The sequence below is a fragment of the Botryllus schlosseri genome, chromosome 1 (genome assembly GCF_051294905.1).
Source record: "Botryllus schlosseri isolate E-star chromosome 1, Bs_hap1, whole genome shotgun sequence".
Taxonomy (NCBI): Eukaryota; Metazoa; Chordata; class Ascidiacea; order Stolidobranchia; family Styelidae; genus Botryllus; species Botryllus schlosseri.
Window position 1 is genome coordinate 24,480,927 of NC_137236.1, and position 20,615 is coordinate 24,501,541.

Here is a 20,615-nt window from a genome sequence, read left to right on the forward strand (position 1 = left end):
AAGCGCGAAAAGTTTTCGAAGTTCATAGCTCAATAATATTGTCACTTGACTATATTGCGGGCCTGCAGTATATCGCTGGGCTCAGTTTGCCAGGATCGGACTATTCAGCGCCTGGACATATCAATTTCGAAAGCTTCGACCAACATGCATCAATCATTTTGTGCCTAGGTTTCATAGTCGACGGTCTTTCTGCGAGCGCAAACGCTAGGTCGCATATGTTGAACGACACTTTGTCTCGTAATCGATAATATAGTTCGACTCAATCTGATACATTAGGCGTTCATTCATTTTCAAAAAGGGGTAACAATATTAAAAGCAAGAAATCGAATGACTACATGTTGCGCGAAGCGTGTAGAAAATATTTACTTTTCATAAAATTTATCGCAAATTATTCTGCTTTGTAGTGTACGAAGATCTACCAAAGTGTGACTGGCACATGGAAATGCCAATGCGTCGTAACTGATATTTTAGTCATCACATCTCAAGTGTTGCGGCGAGACTAATCAAATATTTGGCTGGCCTTGCAAGTTCACAATCTGTGCAATTCATTTTTTTTATAACATTACCAAGTTCGGAAATTACCTCGCGGGCCACTCAAAACCTTCTCGCGGGCCACGGGTTGGCCGGCCCTGCACTAGTGCATCACAAAAGACTCAAATGATCCCTGGCCTTGAGGGAAACCTGAATCACTATTCAAGACGATGAAGAAATTTTCAACGTCCGCGTTTACAGTAACATACTTTGTCTACCTCAACGCATACTCAGGTTTGCCGCAGTGTTCGAGTAAATTATAGGTAGCATAGAAAAATACCGACTTACATCATTGTTAGAAGAGCTACTGTTTTATTGATTTTAACTGTATTTTTCCGCCAAATCACCATATTATTGACAATTCCATTGTTTGCGAATATAGGTGCAGCTAGAATAGAACCTATATGATCCGAAATCGCGAAATTTTTACAAAGTTAATGAGTTATCAGCACACTGAAGGGATTTAAACAGATTTAAAAGCAAAACCAAAAAGGCACAGTATGACGCAAAAATGAAAATCACAGACCATGAAATTCGCAATGTATCAATGGCAACAATAACAAACTACGAAGTATACGGACATACGGTACTCTGGTAGCAGCACAATTTGTAAATAAACAATTACACAAACGGAACAACACGCACTAATGAGAAATTTGTAGGTTATAGAGGAAATCTTTCTGTCTGCATAAAATAGGTATGCTCAACTGAATAATAGTAGACTCCAACACTTTTAAATGAAACACAGACCTACCACGCGCAATGACAGTGAACATATTGTCATCATAGTGCTGTGCACAGGCAAGGTTTTCGCTCAGATGCTGACCGATTGACGAAGCATATGCTTGGTAATCATCATAGCAGTCTGTTTTTCCAGCCAATTTGCACCGACGTGCGAGCTCCGTGCGATCATTTGCGCATGTTTTTGACCGAATCAATTTTGGGATATGCTGCTTAATACGCTCAAACAATCTTTGAGATGTACGTCCTACATACCTACTATCACAGTGGCACTTGTATTGGTAAACAACATTACTTGCATCAAAGGCAGGAAGTACATCTTTTCGAGAGTTGGGTAACAAGGGTTTCGTCGTGTACTGTTTCTGCGCGGCAGTCTGAATCCTGCGCTGTCGATTAGAGGCGCAGAAGCCTGTCTATGGGGTTATCTACGGATGCTAATCGTTGTAATTCATACACGTGATCCATGACTTTAATAACACAATAGCACGCCCAACTTGATGATGATAGCTGACACATAGCACAGCAACAGCAACAGCAACATACAGCCGGCGAACGTAACAGAATCAAGATAAACGTAACTAAAGTAAGATTTACAATTAATTTTGCGTCAACGTAAATAACCAACAAATGGTGGTTCGCAGATGCTTTATATAGCGGTAAGAACAGCCTATCTGAAAAGGCTTGATTACAAATGATTACTAAAATCAGGATTAACAAATGAATTGCGCAAGTGCAAACACTCCCCCATTTGACTGATCCCAGTCAACAGAATTATAAATGTAATACACGGTCCGAATCACTCAAATCATCATCCACATAGGCAAAGTGAGATTGTACAAGGCAAAGTCAGATTGTACAATGACCAACATACAAAGAACTGCTGAACCTCCGATCCAAAATACATTCTATAGATATCACCCTAAATAGTAGAAAGGCGTTCACCAGCTCTACAAGCGATGAGAATGAATCACTTTTTAAATGGTAGGGTGGCGTTCGACATCTCTACAGGCGAGAAGAATAAATCATTTGGAATAAATATGGAAGCAGTCAGCAACTCTACACAAGCGATGATAATAGATCACTTTGAATTGGTAACGAGGCGTTCAGCATGTCTACAAGCGACGAGAATATATCACTATGAATGAACGCAGACAATCGAACGCGACTCAACTTGGACAGTTTCACTTAGGCGCGTGATGATGACTCTCGATGTCGGATGAATCGTATCACACTCTGGAAAATTCGTCACCTTCAGAGAAGTCGAAATAATCTTAGAGGCGTCCCCGCAACGTGCAATAGCTCGAAATGAATATTCCGGAATCATAACAACATTTCTGGCATCGAAAGGTAGAAATTCTTCAAATAGCCGAATTCTCCTTTCGATGCGAGGTGCCGGACACACATCTTCTCGACCATCTGCTGCCTTGAATACCAATCCGCTTCATCGTCAGGTTCAGTTCTCAATCATCTCCGAGAGGCCGTTTCAATCTTCCGCATCCAACGTTTGTGCATTTCTGTCGGCAACTGTGACTCAAGCACCCGAGTGAATATGGTCCCTGGTGATATCATCTGCAGAGAGAAGAATATACTCTCCACGCAGTTGCGCTGCCATCTTTGCAATGCTCATGAATGTGGCAGCCATGCAATTGATTCGACTTTCAGACAAACGGAGAATGCTGTAGACAAGATCAACGCGTTGTCGGAATCCGGAAACTGAACTGACGGAATGAAACTGAGCTCCTGATTGGCGAGACAGTGAACATAGACTGTGGAAACATCGCAATCGTCCGCTTCGTCCAAGAGGAAAACGACCTCTTCAATGTAGAGAACATTCGACGGCAATCTTCCATCAGCGAATTGATTGTAGATTGCAAATTAATTGTAAATTGTTTCTGCGCGGCAGTTTGAATCTTGCGCTGCCGATTATAGGCGCAGAAGGCTGTCTATGGGGTTATCTACGGATGCTAATCGTTGTAATTCATACACGTGATCCATGACTTTAATAACACAATAGCTTGCGCAACTTGATGATAGCTGACACTCAGCACAGCAACAGCAACATACGGCCGACGAACGTAACAGAATTAAGATTAACGTAAGCAAGGAGCCAAAGTAAGTTAAGTAAGATTTACAATTAATTTTGCGTCAACGTGAATAACCAATGAATGGTGGCTCGCAGACGCTTTATATAGCGGTAAGAACAGCCTATCTGAAAAGGCTTGATTACAAATGATTACTAAAATCAGGATTAACAAATGAAATGCGCAAGCGCGAACACTCCCCCATTTGACTGATCCCAGTCAACAGAATTGTCAATGTAATACACGTTCCGAATCACTCGAATCATCATCCACATTAGGCAAAGTGAGACTGTACAAGGCAAAGTCAGATTGTACAATGACCAACATACAAAGAGCTGATGAACCTCCGATCCAAAATACATTCTATATATATCACCTTAAATAGTAGAAAGGCGTTCACCAGCTCTACAAGCGATGAGAATGAATCACTTTTTAAATGGTAGGGTGGCGTTCGACATCTCTACAGGCGAGAAGAATAAATTATTTGGAATAAATATGGAAGCAGTCAGCAACTCTACACAAGCGATGATAATAGATCACTTTGAATTGGTAACGAGGCGTTCAGCATGTCTACAAGCGATGAGAATAAATCACTATGAATGAACGGATTGAACGCAGACAATCGAACGCGACTCAACCCTGACACTATGGACAGTCTCACTTAGGCGCGTGATGATGACTGTCGATGTCGGATGAATCGTATCACAATCTCGAAAATTCGTCACCAACGGAGAAGTCGAAATAATCTTGGAGGCGTCCTCGCAACGTGCAACAGCTCGAAATGAATATTCCGGAATCATAACAATATTTCCGGCATTGCTCGGTAGAAGTTCTTCAAATAGCCGAATTCTCCTTTCGATGCGAGGTGCCTGACACAAATCTAACAGATGATGTGCGTCAATACCATAAGGGAACGGTAGCGAGGGCGAAACTGAAAGGACTGCGCAGAGGAATGAATGTCTGTGCAGATAAATTGCTCCGTCTTGACCCTCTGCTGCCTTGAATGCCAATCCGCTCGATCATCTTCAAGAGGTTGTTTCAATCTTCCGCATCCCATGTTTGTGCATTTCTGTCGGCAACTGTGACTCAAGCACCCGAGTGAATACGGTCCCTGGTGATATCATCTGGAGAGAGAAGAATATACTCTCCATGCAGTTGCGCTGCCATCTTTGCAATGATCCTGAATGTGGAAGCCATGCAATCGATGCGACTTTCAGACAAACGGAGAATGCTGTAGACAAGATCAACGCGTTGTCGGAATATGGACTGAACTGACGGAACCATTTGTTTGTTATTTACGTTGACGCAAAATTAATTGTAAATTGTTTCTGCGCGGCAGTCTGAATCCTGCGCTGCCGATTAGAGGCGCAGAAGCCTGTCTATGAGGTTATCTACGGATGCTAATCGTTGTAATTCATACACGTGATCCATGACTTTAATAACACAATAGCACGCCCAACTTGATGATGATAGCTGACACATAGCACAGCAACAGCAACAGCAACATACAGCCGGCGAACGTAACAGAATCAAGATAAACGTAACTAAAGTAAGATTTACAATTAATTTTGCGTCAACGTAAATAACCAACAAATGGTGGTTCGCAGATGCTTTATATAGCGGTAAGAACAGCCTATCTGAAAAGGCTTGATTACAAATGATTACTAAAATCAGGATTAACAAATGAATTGCGCAAGCGCAAACATGTACACTACATGCGTGTTAACGCTGTAATAGCAACGGTGAACAGCCGATTTAATAAGCTTTTCAAATCGGCTAAACACATTACCTAGCCAAGGTAGGTGTAAAAATGCCGGGCATTTTTCTGGGCCATATTTTGGAGCTGTATCCGATTTTTTCAATACCCTAGAGATGGAGCATTTTAATATGTGGTCCGGATAGCCATTTTTGGAGAGAATCAAGTGGATATCATGTAGTGTACACGACGAAACCCTTGTTACCCAACTCTCGAAAAGATGTACTTCCTGCCTTTGATGCAAGTAATGTTGTTTACCAATACAAGTGCCACTGTGATAGTAGGTATGTAGGACGTACATCTCAAAGATTGTTTGAGCGCATTAAGCAGCATATCCCAAAATTGATTCGGTCAAAAACATGCGCAAATGATCGCACGGAGCTCGCCTGTCAGTGCAAATTGGCTGGAAAAACAGACTGCTATGATGATTACCAAGCATATGCTTCGTCAATCGGTCAGCATCTGAGCGAAAACCTTGCCTGTGCACAGCACTATGATGACAATGTGTTCACTGTCATTGCGCGTGGTAGGTCTGTGTTTCATTTAAAAGTGTTGGAGTCTACTATTATTCAGTTGAGCAAACCTATTTTATGCAGACAGAAAAATTTCCTCTATAACCTACAAATTTCTCATTAGTGCGTGTTGTTTCGTTTGTGTAATTGTTTATTTACAAATTGTGCTGCTACTATAGTACCGTATGTCCGTATACTTCGTAGTTTGTTATTGTTGCCATTGATATGGTCTGTGATTTTGAGTGTTGCGTCATACTGTGCCTTTTTGGTTTTGCTTTTAAATCTGTTTAAATCCCTTCAGTGTGCCGATAACTCTTGAAAAGAGGCACCCGAAAAGTCTTCGAGTTTAATAAATATACTGCTACAATGGATGTTGTATTGAAAGCTATATTCAAGTTCTGTACCACGTACAAGCTATTAAAGTTAATGAATGAATTCTGGCAATAATAATGTTGCATATATTGTGGGTCACCTCTGTATACCGCTGCCCGCTGGGCTCAATTGACCAGATCTGTGTACCGCAGGGCTTAATTGACCAAGACACGAATAATCGAAGATTTCAGTGAACATGTGTCTATCATTTTGCGCAAAGGTTTCATCAACGACTATTTTTCAGCGAGTGCAGGCGCGAAGTCGCATGTGGGACAGCAAGTTCTTACATAATTGCGAATATAGTTGAGCTCAATTCCGTAGATTGGGCGCATATTTAATTTTCATGAGAGGGAAACAATACTATAAAAGCTAGAAATCGAGTGACAATATATCGCGCGAAGAGCTAAGAAAAATATCAAGTCAAATAAATATGCGACAAAATATTCTACTTTATGTTCATATACGAAAATGTGGATGGCCCCTGGCTACGCCAATGCGTCGGAACTGATATTTTCGTCATCAACATCTTAAAGTTTGCGGGCAGGACAGTAGTGTAATGATCCGTTTTTGGTAAGCACCAATCAGAGAACGCCACGTCATCCTAATTGCCACGCCTATATGCCGCCCATTGTCACGCCTACAGGATGCCCATTGCCACGTCACCTGCCACTGCCACATCGTGTGTATTTATGAGCAAATTTCATTGTTTTGTGAATTTCAATACCGGTTTTCCATGTATATTTAGCAATATGTATTGAATAACTTGAAATGTATCATCACTAATTAATTAATATAAAATGCGATTTTAAGCGCTGCGACTTGAAAATATTAATATAATAACTTACTTTTTTGGATATAAATAACATTCAGATTACACATAAATTTCGAAAACTATGATGTCAATAGAATACTATATTTGCCAGATATTCACAGATAACACTCATCAACGTTGAACTAGGCGCGGGGTTCTATGATGATATATCAAAATTCTACACATCGTCACTAATTTATTAATTCATATAAAATGCGATTTTGAGCGCAGACAGATCGCGGTTTCGATTGCCGAGGTCTCCGCATTTCATGACCTAATATGAACGCACACTACAACTGAATTCATTCCAATACCTGCAAATTTACTTTGCATGTCGAGTATAAGGATAATTTAATCAGCGCTAAACGCCAACGGACTAGCCGTAGGCGCACAATTCTCGGCGTTACAATTAAACAAACTTTTCGCGGCAGGTACGCGATTCCTAACGGTTTCTACAGTTTCCACATTTTACGACTTATTTTCTTTGGACGCATACAAGCGATTCCCAAGGTCGAGGCTATGGAAACAAATCAAGCATGAGTACGTAAATCTTAAGCTTAGATCTACGAGATTCTTGTATGCAACTAACATTATAGACAACCATTCGACAATATTCAACCAGCAATAATGCTTTCGATAAAGTGCATCATGTACAGCGACACGCCGATCAATTCAAATTCAACAATGGGATCCCCCGCACAATTATGAAGCCCGATTTGCGTTGAATATTAACGATACCAACAAATCGGAAGATCTCTTTTCCCTCTACATCTATGATAGAGGTACCATTCCATTGACCACGAATAACTTGAGATTCTGTGGGATCGAAATCGCAATCAAATAATATGAGAGTATCTTTTCCAGCTTTCAGAACTTGGACAATCGTGTCAGGACTATATCGCAACACCGCAGTATGTGTGCGTACAAAACGATACACAGTTATTTTTAGCGCCATCCGTACGACTTATGTTCAACTTGCAGTGCAACTGATGATTTAAAGACGGTAATATCTTTTTCGAGTGTGACAATGGCACTCGTAAAGGTTATACAAACATTACCTTAAACTACTATTTACTTCATTGCAGAATTGATCGAAGTTACGATTGCAGCTGAAAAGAGTAAAGAGGTGGAAGCTAGTGATGATGACCTAACAATTACTGCTTGGGGCTGTCTATCCTTATTAAGGTACTTGGTAAGAACGTGGTAAAGCCATTAAACAGCAATTTTACACTCGCGGTTTTATTGTTATATATTAAAATTATACGTACATTTCGCGCGATCAACTACGCATGATTTTATGTGAATTTCACCGATAGTGTCCGAGTTCTATGTGACATAAGTACAATTTCAGCATCGGTATTTGCAATAAAGCCTAAAAATTAGAGTTGCACCTTTTCGCGATTTATGCAGCTATTCGCGCAGATTTGCCGCATTTGCTATATCTGAAGTAGAATTTCAGCGTCGTTATTCACTATAAGCCGAGAAATGCACCTTCGCGCAATTTATATAGACAGACGCATTAACTTTGCTGCATCTGAAGTAGAATTTCAGCGTCGTTATTTGTTATAAGCCGAGAAATGTAAATTCCCGCAATTTTTACAGGCTCACACAGTTTGCTGCGTCTGAAGTAGAATTTCAGCGTCGTTGTTTGCTATAAGCCGGGAAATTAGAGTCGCTGCTTCGCGCAATTTTTACAGGCAGTCTCACACACTTTGCTGCATCTGAGCTTCATACTAATACATGCATAATTTTTGCATGACGAGAACACGGGTAATTAAATCATCAATAAACGCCGGAGGCGAGTCATTTAAACCTTGTTGCTAGATAATACCGCTTTCGGCTACAACAAAGTTGCCCTGCAACAAAAAAATAGAAGCCCTAATGATCATGCAGAGAGTTCAAAAATGCTCCACAATTCTTGACATATAATATACTGAGCATATAATAAGCTGACAAAACCTATACTTGAGTACTCCGAAATTTTCAAGTACTTTACCTTCACACGACGTTTTTGTAAAATGAATACTAATTTTAATGAAAAAAGTAAAAATTATGTACTCAAGTAGGTTGTTGTCTACACGCACCAACTACTCGAGTGTTTATGACACAGGAATGATTCATTAAGTATAGCGCAAGCAGGCTAAACCTATACTTGAGTACTCTAAAATGTACAAGAACTTCGCTATGTACTCCACGTAAAAAGTGACTAGATTTTAGACTACTTTATTGATTTTTGAAGTTGCGCAAATACCATAAACTTTGCTTGCTTTCAGAGCTGGCAACTAAATGCAACACGGAATTTACGCAAAAGTCTCTATTCTGAAAATTTTATCAAGGTAATAGTATAAAAACTTATACTTGAGCACTACGAAATGTACAAGTACTTTACCTTTACACGACGTTTTTGTAAAATGAATACTAATTTTATTGAAAAAATAAAAAAATAAAAAAGAGCGAAAAATTACATTTTATCCCGGAACGCAACAAGAAAAATCGTATGAATTTGTAAACTACTTATTCATGACATAATAATAATTCTACTTGTATACTATTTCATATTTTGTAACAATTTTAGTAGTACAAAATTCGGAATATAAACTAATCGAAAAATTCGGTAACCCATTTCGCATAGGCTATGCATACAAATGAGGAAAGTTACATCAACGCGTGTAAACTAATTGCATTATGTAGCTTGTAATTCATGCAAGTTTCGAAACTTCTACACCGACTCTTTTAAAGTAGATAGAATCGAAAAAACTAATCGAAAATATTTACGAAGTTTGGATGCGGCATATTTGGGCTTTTAAAAATTATTCATACTCATGATTCGAAATACTTTTAACTAACTTATGTTTTCGACATAAGATAAGCGTGAAGTGTACAAATTTCGACGTTGCGCAAATACCACAAACTTTGCTTGCTTTCAGAGCCGGCACTAAATGCAAGACACACTTTACGCAAAACTTGCTATTCTGAAAATTTTGACAGGGTAATGGTTTAAAAACTTATGCTTGAGCACTACGAAATGTACAAGTACTTTATCTTTACACGACGTTTTTTGTAAAATAAATACTAATTTTATTGAAAAAATAAAAAATAAAAAAGAGCGAAAAATTACATTTTATCCCGGAACGCAACAATAAAAATCGTATGAATTTGTAAACTACTTATTCATGACATGATAATAATTCTACTTGTACACTTTTTCCCATTTTATAACACTATAAGTAGTACTTAACAGTTTCAGTTTTAAATAAAATACGGAATATAAACTAATCGAAAAATTCGGTAACCAATTTCGCGTAGGCTATGCATACAAATGAGGAAAATTACATCAACGCGTGTTAAACTAGTTGTATCGAGATATCGAATGATTTTTTCCTTCATCAAAACAACTAGAATGTGTAACTACATTAAAAAACGTATCTAAATGAGCTCCAGCGAAGGATTGCCCCATATGGAAACCTTCTTTATACTTTTAATTTTTCAAATTTCTACAGCTACGTAAGGAAATTGTTAGGGTTACCCAGAATACATTGCAGGTCAAATTTGATTCGATTACGGGCATTATAGCGACAGAGATTTACGATACTGTAAAATGACTTACCTTATGACATCAAATTTAGTCTTCTCTCCAAGTGGAAATATCATGTTCTATAATATTGTCCATACCGAACAAATATAAATTTGCCTGTGCTGTTGCTTTGCAAGAATACTTCGCTCACATAGTAACCAATTTCTGGTGGATTCCGAATCGATATAGACAGAAATGCGGAAAGTTACATCGGCATGTCTTAACTTCTACCAATATGTAGGCCTACCTACCTATAATCTTATCAGGCCGTAGCGCTCACGCAAAGCATTATCAAGTAAAGGAAAATCTCCTAATTCTCATCTAGATACATATTTATTCGGAAAATATCTCTTTACAGGGTGAGAACAGTTGTTTTCTCAGGGTCTTCATATCTTCCCCACTCAAGCGCGGTAAGACTAGTTTGACTTTGCGGCATTCAGGATTATATCTCACGAAGCTCTGAATGGAATTCACGTATTTCTCATCGATTCTCGTTCTATCGCTATCACCGAGGTCGATTGCCTTTAGCTGTTAATTGAATAATAGAAGATTTATATCAATTTAAAAATGCAGAAACGAACTACATCGCTATATCGAGATCTATGATTGAGCAGAAAGATCTTACCGTATCGCATCGTTTTCCCATCTCTTCGCTCAGATTCCTGATTTGCATGGAAAGCATCTTGCAATTACACAGATTAAATTCTTCCACACGGGAATTGCACAGGACTTTAGTTACTGTTTTGTAGCAGGATGAAATGCCAGGATTTCTACTTAAATCCAGCGAATGCAGCTAAAACATGGTGTGATGTTCAGATAGTTTACGAGACTACAAACGGCTCGAAGGTCGTAATAGATTAGTCATAATATTATTTACCGACGGTTGAGCAATTTTTTGCGATTTCTACTCCTAATAGCAAAAACTTATTCAACACCGAAGAAGATAATGAAGCTCGTGATCAGAAACACTTTATTGATGATGAAAATTCTATCGAACAATGAAATGTCATGCTCCAATATGACTAAAACTCACATAAGCATTACACTGTGATTGAATATTTCAGTTAGAAAACAAAACAGATCTAGTTCAAATGATCACCTCATAAATTCCGAGACCATTATTTAACGAGATTAGTGAGTCTTCATCTAATTCGCAAGCTGAAAATCGAACTGTTTTCGTGTAATGCTTTCTTACGAAGCATCCAATTTCTTTCAAGCCCGCCGGTTCCATATCGGTATTGTAACTCAGATCAAGGCTTTCAACCTATAAATCCACCAATTTATATCAAAATGATCCACAAAACTATAGAAACGAGCGAGTACCCCGATATCACCAAAACTTTCAAAAGCGCGAATTTCCTCGGGTGTAAGGTCACATCCTTTCATGATAAGAGTAACCGCCTTGTCTTTACAAAGTAAGGCAGGCAGCGCGATCATACACTCTTCATCCGGCTGATTGTAACTAATGTCAAGATATTGGAGCTAAAAAATATGGGAAACTGTAAATTTACGATCAGCAATGATCAGCCATAAAAAATTCAAACTTATAACAGAAAAAAAATGTTGTTTAGTCACTCACGTCATATTATAGGCTAAATGTGCTAAGATTAAACTAGAATTTTCCTCATTCATCTCTACACAGCTGCTCATACAGAATGTGATCATTAACAACTGTACCCAGCAATAATCGCGCAGACCTTAATGTTTTTGAGCTGCATAGCAATGAAATCTGTTGACTGCAAGCGCGAGTTCACAACTGACAAATATGTTAGATCGCTCGAAATAATAGTCCCGAGTTGCGTGAAGTTAATGTTCTCCCTGTAGCTGAGATCGAGGTTTTTCAATTTCACCTACGGAAATGAGGTATTAGGAAATATCACTTCGAGAGGCTCTATACTAGATTAGCGCCTAGCTTTTTCCATCACCAATACCTGATGGTGCTGGATAAGTTTACTCAAAATAATCAGAAAATCTTCGGATCCACCACTTTCTTGCAGATTGAGCTCTGTCGAAGCACACTGCTTCATCAGCTCGCAGATTAATGGGATGAGTTTTTCAATGTCGTTGTGTGCTGTAACGCTGAGTTTTCTTATTTCGACCTGAACGAGCGCAAAACTTAACGCATAAAACGCTAAATGATCTATGAACAGCCTAACACTGATCAACTCTGACTATAGTCTATCTAGTAAGGCCATCGAGACTAATGCCTATACCAGTAGCAAATGAGCATTATTCGCTGCGATACCACCAATTCGCGCCTTAACACATTAGTAATACAGAACAATGCGATAACGATAAAGCTGTATCTCGATATTTTACGGATAACATATACTGAAATAGAACGTGAATTTATAATGATCAATGACTACGAGCGGAATGTGCGAAGGCGTATACCTCAGATTCAAATCCGCGAATTTTATCCAATAGAATCTTGACGAGGTTTTCATTGAGATGACATTGACGAAATTCTAACTCATACACGCGAGATTGGCGAATAAGAGAATTCGCGATATTATTTATGTCCAATTCAGTCATAGTTTGGTGATAGAGCCCATAAGGAATTTTCACTTCATAATGATCCGTAAGTACTAATTCATGGTACATCCTCTTTTCAGCTTGATGATGTAGATTATCCTAAAATTATTTACTTTTATAACTCTATATTCTATGATGTAAAAGTAGTATCATAAACGATATCGGATGATATTCAACGTCGAGCAATTCTTCTCGAATATAAGTACAAGTAGCGATTTAAAGGTGCGTAAGTAAATGTTTGTAGACTATCTCCCCCTCTAGCGTTCAGAGACGATGAGTAGAGAAGTACTGAGTACTCAAGTACACTGTAAATTTTTTACCGTTGGTGACGACACCAAAAAGAACGCGTTTTGTGTAAAAAAACTAAACACCTGAAAAGATGTTTCGCGTTTTGGTTTGGCGTTGTCAAATACTGTGTTGTGCCATATACCCGGTGTCAAAAGATGTGTTGTCTCATATAGGAGTTTCTACGTCGTGCATGAACCCCAATAATCAGGCCTAAATCACCCTCTGTAGCTGTTCAAATAGATTACTAAACAATCTGGCGTGCACGACCTCTCCCCGCAGTGATTAAAATGAATTACTAAATGTTCTGGCATACTAGGCACACACCCCGCCGCTTGTAACGCAGCATAAAAATCATTCCATAGTTTGCAATGAAACCATCATATTAAAAATCAACGACAGTAATAAGCATTAAGCAATGCTAAATGGAAGTTATGCACAAAATCAACGACAGTAATAAGCATTAAGCAATGCTAAATGCAAGTTATGCACAATGAAACAGTACTGTTGCTAGTACAAATAAAGAATTGTGGCACAGCATGAAATAATTAGATTGAAGCCATTTTAGAGCATGTGGTAACTAAGCATAAAGAACTGCCGCATATGACTTCATAACCCCCGAACTTAACCCAACCCTTAAATTAACCATTACATATAATCACACTGACCCTTATCTACCCCTAAATGTAACGATTACCCAGCATAGGGCAGAATTCAACCCAAATGCTAAAGTGTCAAAGGATATCACGGGACATGCTTATATCTCCACTGATCTACTGGAATGATGTATTACATTAGCGAAATACTGCAAAATAAAACAAGACAGTGTGACAAGATAAAAGTTCAGTATGAACTACTGTAAAAATCTTGGACAGTACTAACCAACCAAAGAAAGGGGCTTATTATGCCCTTACTGCATGTGTTCAAATTTCCTAAAGAAATTACTCAATTTTTCGGAGATAAATTGGGTGTTTTTGTCGCCAACAACAAGCCTCATAACAAATGCCAGGATTTGAAATTCCTTGGGGCACGACACATCCCAGGCATAATAACATGCCATCATATCAATTAAAACATCTAAAACCGTTGCGTCTTTATCACCGCAAGGAATCAATTCCCCGACAGCTAGAATCCAGCCTTGGATCGAACCATCCTGATGTCTTGCGACGACTAAATGTGAAGTATCATGCTTCTGACTCTTGGTCTCTATGTCGAGGGCCTGAAACACAGACAAATGTTCATGTTCAAGTGTACACCTACATGCGAATTTTGGAAATCGCTTTGAAAAAAATCTGAAATCATCAGGTAAGGACATCCATGAAATAGACCCATTAATAGGTTTCTTTCTATTCCGTTATGCTTTCCCATCCTATACAGCAGGGGTTCTCAACCTGGGGGGCGCGAAGAAGCGGTCACCTGAGAAAATTTTTCGCGCTACGCACGATTGACCTACAATGCACGCGTGTTTCTCTACATATAGGCCCAATATCATATATATTTATTCTCTCATCAACCTTCATAATCGTCCATACCACCAAACAATCTGTTGGGGTTGCTAGCATCCCAGTTGGATTTTGTGATATGACGATAAGGGGGGGGGGCGAAATTTGTCACTATCAAATAGGGGGGCGTGTCTAAAAAAGGTTGAGAACCACTGCTATACAGTAATGTTTTCTCGTCATATATTAATTGAAGTAGCAATTCGGTATTCATTATGCACCTGTTGAACCACCAGCGCAGTTAACCCCCTCTTTTGTCTGCAGTTAATTTAGGCATCCGAAAGTTACGAAGTCCTGTAATTCCAGCAGTTTGGTCAGCTCATCCCTGTCACCTCCACTGGACTGATAAAATTGAATGATATAACGGTTACTACTAATGCTGAATCAAGATGAATTTTAGGTTCCAATTTACCTGAAAAATCTTATCCAATATATTCAATATTTGTTGATTATTGCTTCTCATGTCGTCAATGATTGTTGGCGCAATTATGCTCTTGAAATCTTCTCTGACCTGAGACAAAAAGTAATACCGACACGAAACACAGATAGAGGTGGCTGATAAAATAAGTGGGCCTTTTTGCTATTCACGTCAATGCTATTCACGTCAGCATTTTGATTATCTATGTATCCTACGGCCGCATTCCAGTGCATAGTTGCAAGGAACTAACTAGGCGCCAAATACCCCTGTTAAAATGTCCATGGTCTATTTTCAGTGGGCTATGGACTAATCTCTCTATTCATGTCATCTTACTCAACGCACCCGAATCGCCAGGGTTCTAATGACTCGATTCAGGATTTTCTGATGACTCGAGTCATTTTCTCAAAACACGGAAATGACTCGACTCAAATCAATCTATGTATATCGACTCGACTTGGACTCGAGTCATTGCGCATGACTCGTACCAAGCCATATGACTCGAGACTCAGGCGGCCAAGACCAACATTTCATTGTAATTTCGAAGAATAGTAAAGTGACCACACTATTGATATTTCGTCTATTGGTACTGGTACTTGAAAATGTGACCAGAAACTGCTAAAGTGAGGAAAATTGGTATAACATGAATGCGAATCATTCGATGTCACCAACCAGAGTTTAAAAAAGTGGATTCAACAAGAATGCTGAAGAGTACCAAGCTATCCAGTCACACGCTCATGCCCACGGATCTACTGGACTGAAATATATAAACGAAATATTGCAAAAGAAAGCAAGACAGTGTCCCAAGATAAAAGTAGAGTATGAACTACTGTTCAACAACTTGCACAGCAATAACCAAGTCAAATTAGTGGGCCTATCAGGACCTTACAGTATGTGCTCAAAATTGTTGTTGAAGAAATTATTCAATTTTTCACTGACAATAAATTAAACCCATATGTGTCATGCACTATCAAGTCGCATGCTATGTCCAGTGTCAACGAAGCTAATGGGATGTGTATACTAACGAAATACTGCAAAATAAACAAGACCGTGAGCCGAGATACAAGCAAAGGATGAGGTACTGTTTAACAACTTGCACAATAATAACCACAAGTCAAAGAAAGAGGCCTATTATGCCCTTACAATACATGTTCAAATTTCCTAAAAAAATTATTAAATTTTTTTGAGATATATTGGGTATTTTTATCGCCGACAACAACCCTCTGAATAAATGCCATGAATTGAAATTCCTTCGGGTATGACACATCCCAGGCATAATAACATGCCGTCATATCGAATAGAATATCGAACACCATTGCACCGCCGTTACCTCACGGGACGGATTTCCCAACAGCTATGATCCAGCCTTGAATTGACCCATCCTGATGTCTTGCGACAACTAGATGCGGGGATAATGCTTCTGACTCTTGGTCTCTATGTCGTGAGCCTGAAACACAAGACATACTGGTGAAGCATGTGCTTACAAACGAATTTTAGTAACCGCTTCGAAAAAATTCAAAGTCATGTTAGGATATCCATGAAATACATCTATTTACAGGTTAGCCTTTCCTACCTAAACATATTCCAATTACATATTAATGGAAGAAGCAATTATGTATTTGTTATGTACCTGTTGGACTGGCAAAGCAGTCAAACCGATTTTTGTCGGCAGTTAATTCTGGCGTCTGCGAGTTCCGATTTGTAGTTACAGCAGCTTGGAGAGTTCATCCTTGTCACCTTTCAGTGGACTGATGAAATGAAATGATAAAATACTTATTACTAATGCCAAAGCACACTCAATATGCACGTCCAAATTTACCTGGAATATTACATCCAATAACTATCATATTTTGATAACGGCTTTTCATGTCTTCAATGGTTGTTGGCGCGATTATGTTCTTGAACTGTTCTCTGATCTGAGGTGAACAGTAAAATCATCACAAAACACTCATAGAAATGGCGGATAACATTAGGCCAGGACCGGCCATCCTTTTTTGTTATTCACGACCTCGTTTCGATTTCCTATGTAGCCCACGGCTGCATTTTAGTGCATAGTTATAATGAACTATCTTGACACCAAATACCCACGTTGAACTTTCCATGGTATATTTACAGTGAGTTATGGACTAACCATGTCGTCATGACGTCTTAACTCGACAGACCGAAATCGCGAGTAGTCGTGAAGTTATAACTATAGTGGAATTAATGTTGTAGTTTCCCATATTACTATCAAATATGTAAGCAGATATGGTAGGCCGTATCTAAGGCTGCCACAATCTTTTACGCAACAAATGTTGAGGCATAGAAAAATGTGACGCTGAGAATGTTAGGGATATTTTGTGCTCACATAAAAGCAGGGTTGTAATGACTCGAGTCACGATTTTCTGATGACGCGACTTGACCCGAGTCATTTTCTCAAAATACGGAAATGACTCGACTCGAGTCAATCTGTATATTGACTCGACTTGGAGTCGGGTCATTGCGCACAACTCGAACCAAGTCAAATGACTCGAGACTCAGGTCTACACTTCATTGTACTTTCGAGGAATAATAAGTAACCACACTATTGGGATTACGTCTATTGGTATCAGTATTATAAATGTGACCAGAAACTGCTAAAAGTGAGGAAAATCAGTTTATTATAAATGCGAACCATTCGATATCGCCAAGCAGAGCTATAAAAAGTGGATTAACAAGACTTTAACTGCAAACTGAGCAGTCAATACAATGACTTGGACTAGGACTCGAGTCATATTACCATGGCTCGGACTCTATCATCTGCTCGCTGACTTCGACTTGACTCGATGGTGAATTGAAAATGACTCGACTTGACTCAAGTCAATCTATAAAAGTGAGATTGACTTGTGACTCGGAGCCTTGTGACTTGGTTACAACCCTGCATAAAAGACTAAAATCCATGAATGAGTGTGCAATTGTTCTAGTTTCAATCTTATTCATGGTGTTCCGGAAAAAGCTACAGAAGAACTGTATAGTACGGACCAAGGCAATCTTGCTGAACAAACATTTTCTATTCCCATCCTTATGAGATTGAACTCTGATCTGATATGAACTCAACTTGATTGAATGTCCGGTTTTCAAAAATTCAGTAAATCTATTTATAATTTAATTTAAAAAATACCTTTAGCCACAATTGGAATATAATTTGGGAAAATGTAGTACAACCGTATTTCTAATTTGTCTGATTCCGGAAAAATGTGCAGCTAGACTTGTAATCTAATTTGAAAAAGCTGAACATTTTCTTGTTGTCCAAGTCTGCCTTGCCTTACCGTCTACCACACGAGTACGATGAACTATAAAGTGATTATAAAATGGTTCCATGATGTAATACCCACACTCACCAGTTTGATATCAGTCAAGGAAGGAAACCGATCAAGTATTCCCGACAGAGGATTGTCTTTTTGCATTATCTTAGAACGTCGATGTCCGATTGTCCGTACAGGTGGCGATTCTTGTGGCACTTCTGCAAGTGTTTTCAAAGCTTATTCGGGCTATCAAAAAATTAGCACAGCCAACAGGATTGTAGACGGGACATTATTTGATGAACTTATTATCGACGAAGCATTATTTCTTCATTAATAGCATATATCTGTCAAATTAATATTCATGATTACATTTGGTAAAACCTTTCAACCCCACCCATGATGCACTGAATAATAAAGCAGTGTGGAAAGGTTTCACGCGGCCAATCAGGAGAGATATCAAAGCACATGAATAAATCGAATCAACTACATTGTTGATTCATTGAATCCAAGAAAGTACATGAATACATCATCACTGCCAACTATACATCATGATGTACACAGGTAAGGCGAAGCAACAATTATGAGGATTAAATAATTAATATTTTGCGCAACAATTTGCACATAACATGTTCATAGGGAACACTGATTCGTGGTGATCAAGTGAGCTCGTATCAATGTTTACAATGGATCAAACCACGAATAACATAGAATTTACAAGTGGATATAAACTCTTCTAGCAGAGAGAGTTATCAGAGCATAGGAATAAAATCATCACTGTCGACTGAATTATCGTGTAGACTACACAGACTTTGCAGAAATAGATTCTCCATAGGATATGTTGTTTGCCAATCAACACTTCGTGTACACGGCATGTTCACGGGGAACACGAATAGGTGATGGTCATGTAAAAACCATTAAATGTCTATAAGTTGGCCAGGCCCTTAAAACGACATCAACCACCTATACCACATCTCCTTCGAGCCTTCAGTGCTTCATAATTAAGCAAGCAAATGGTGCAATGCCTGACCAGGACCATGTTGTAAATTTCCTCAAACTTTCAAAATGTCACTACACCGGCCTAACTAAGCCCTGATGGCACTAATATTGTAGCGTACCATGATGTATACTAAGGATACTAAGGAAGGCGAATACTTTAGCTTTTACCTTCCAATTTATCGATATGGTGAGATGCGATACCGGTAATGGCTAAGAAAGTCCTCAAATCGACGCACACCTCACAGCCGCATACTCCACCTGTCATGACGTCGTATCGCAAAAGAACCACATGGATGTGTGCGACAGGTGATGACGTTGTCAGTATTGAGAAAAAGTGAACGCGAAAAAAGGGAAGACATCAAATTTCTCTCGATCGCGGCGTTGTTTACACCATTGGCCGTTGCCACCAACGGAAAATAGGGCGGTTGTGTTGTCTCGAATTTACAGTGTAGGTTTTCCCTACATACAGAAAATACTGGAATGTTGGTGATATAGGATCGTTTCTACTTCAAGACTGTTTCAGTATTAAACTAAAAATAGACCCCTGAATACTAACTTTTTACTTATGCAATAGCGATTACAAAGTAAGTAACTAACATAATATGTTTGTAGACTATATCTCCACTTCTACCGTTCAGAGATGTTGAGCAGAGAAGTATATGTACTTCTTTAAAGTACTCAAGTAGGTTTTTGTCTACACGTACCAACTGCTCAAGTGTTTATGGCGCAGGAATGATTCATTAAGTATAGCGCAAGCAGGCCAAACCTGAACTTGAGTACTCCAAAATGTACAAGTACTTCGCTATGTACTCCTTCCACGTAAAAAGTGGCTAGGTTTTAGGCTACTTTATCGTTACTTGACAGTTTCAGTTTTAGATAAAATTTGGTAAGACTTTAAATTTTAAAGTAGTTTGAGCTTACGTTTGTATCACCTTGACAAGTAACATTATCAGACATTCAAATTATATTATCACCTAATACAGAAGTTAACACGTCAATGTGCTTCGGAATTCACGAGAAATTGCATACTAAGAGAAGTATATTCTTGTATACACAATAGTGGAGAGAATCTTTAAAATGTAGTAAGCAGGCCGATGGGTATTCGTTGAGTTGTATAAGCATAAAAACATTCCCGCGCGTCTTAGTATTAGGTGTTAGGGTTAGGAAAAGTTTAGGTTTAGGAGCGCGCGGGAATAGCAAGTTTTGCGTAAAGTGTGTCTTGCATTTAGTGCCGGCTCTGAAAG

At 38.9% G+C, this 20,615-nt stretch overlaps 1 protein-coding gene and 2 long non-coding RNA genes across 4 annotated transcripts in view; all 3 read right to left on the minus strand.

Annotated features, from left to right (window-relative positions):
• LOC145434638 (uncharacterized) overlaps positions 1-20,615 on the minus strand; it is a 183,819-nt gene that overhangs the window by 41,830 nt on the left and 121,374 nt on the right. The gene's annotated exons all lie outside the window — the stretch shown is intronic.
• On the minus strand, positions 8,988-13,209 carry LOC145445495 (uncharacterized). Its single transcript, XM_080323685.1, has 3 exons — positions 11,702-13,209; positions 11,478-11,642; positions 8,988-11,171 (listed from the first exon to the last, which is right to left on the minus strand). The coding sequence occupies exons 1-3, from the start codon at positions 11,813-11,815 to the stop codon at positions 10,959-10,961; spliced, it is 492 nt and encodes a 163-aa protein (XP_080179811.1). The 5' UTR covers positions 11,816-13,209; the 3' UTR covers positions 8,988-10,958.
• On the minus strand, positions 14,993-19,176 carry LOC145445503 (uncharacterized). Of its 2 annotated transcripts, XR_013917057.1 has the most exons (6): positions 18,472-19,176; positions 16,932-17,028; positions 16,743-16,860; positions 16,443-16,559; positions 15,110-15,208; positions 14,993-15,039 (listed from the first exon to the last, which is right to left on the minus strand). It is a non-coding gene; the product is annotated as an uncharacterized LOC145445503 (long non-coding RNA). The 2 variants fall into 2 exon arrangements; XR_013917054.1 differs by lacking the exons at positions 14,993-15,039; positions 15,110-15,208 and having other exon boundaries at positions 15,839-16,559.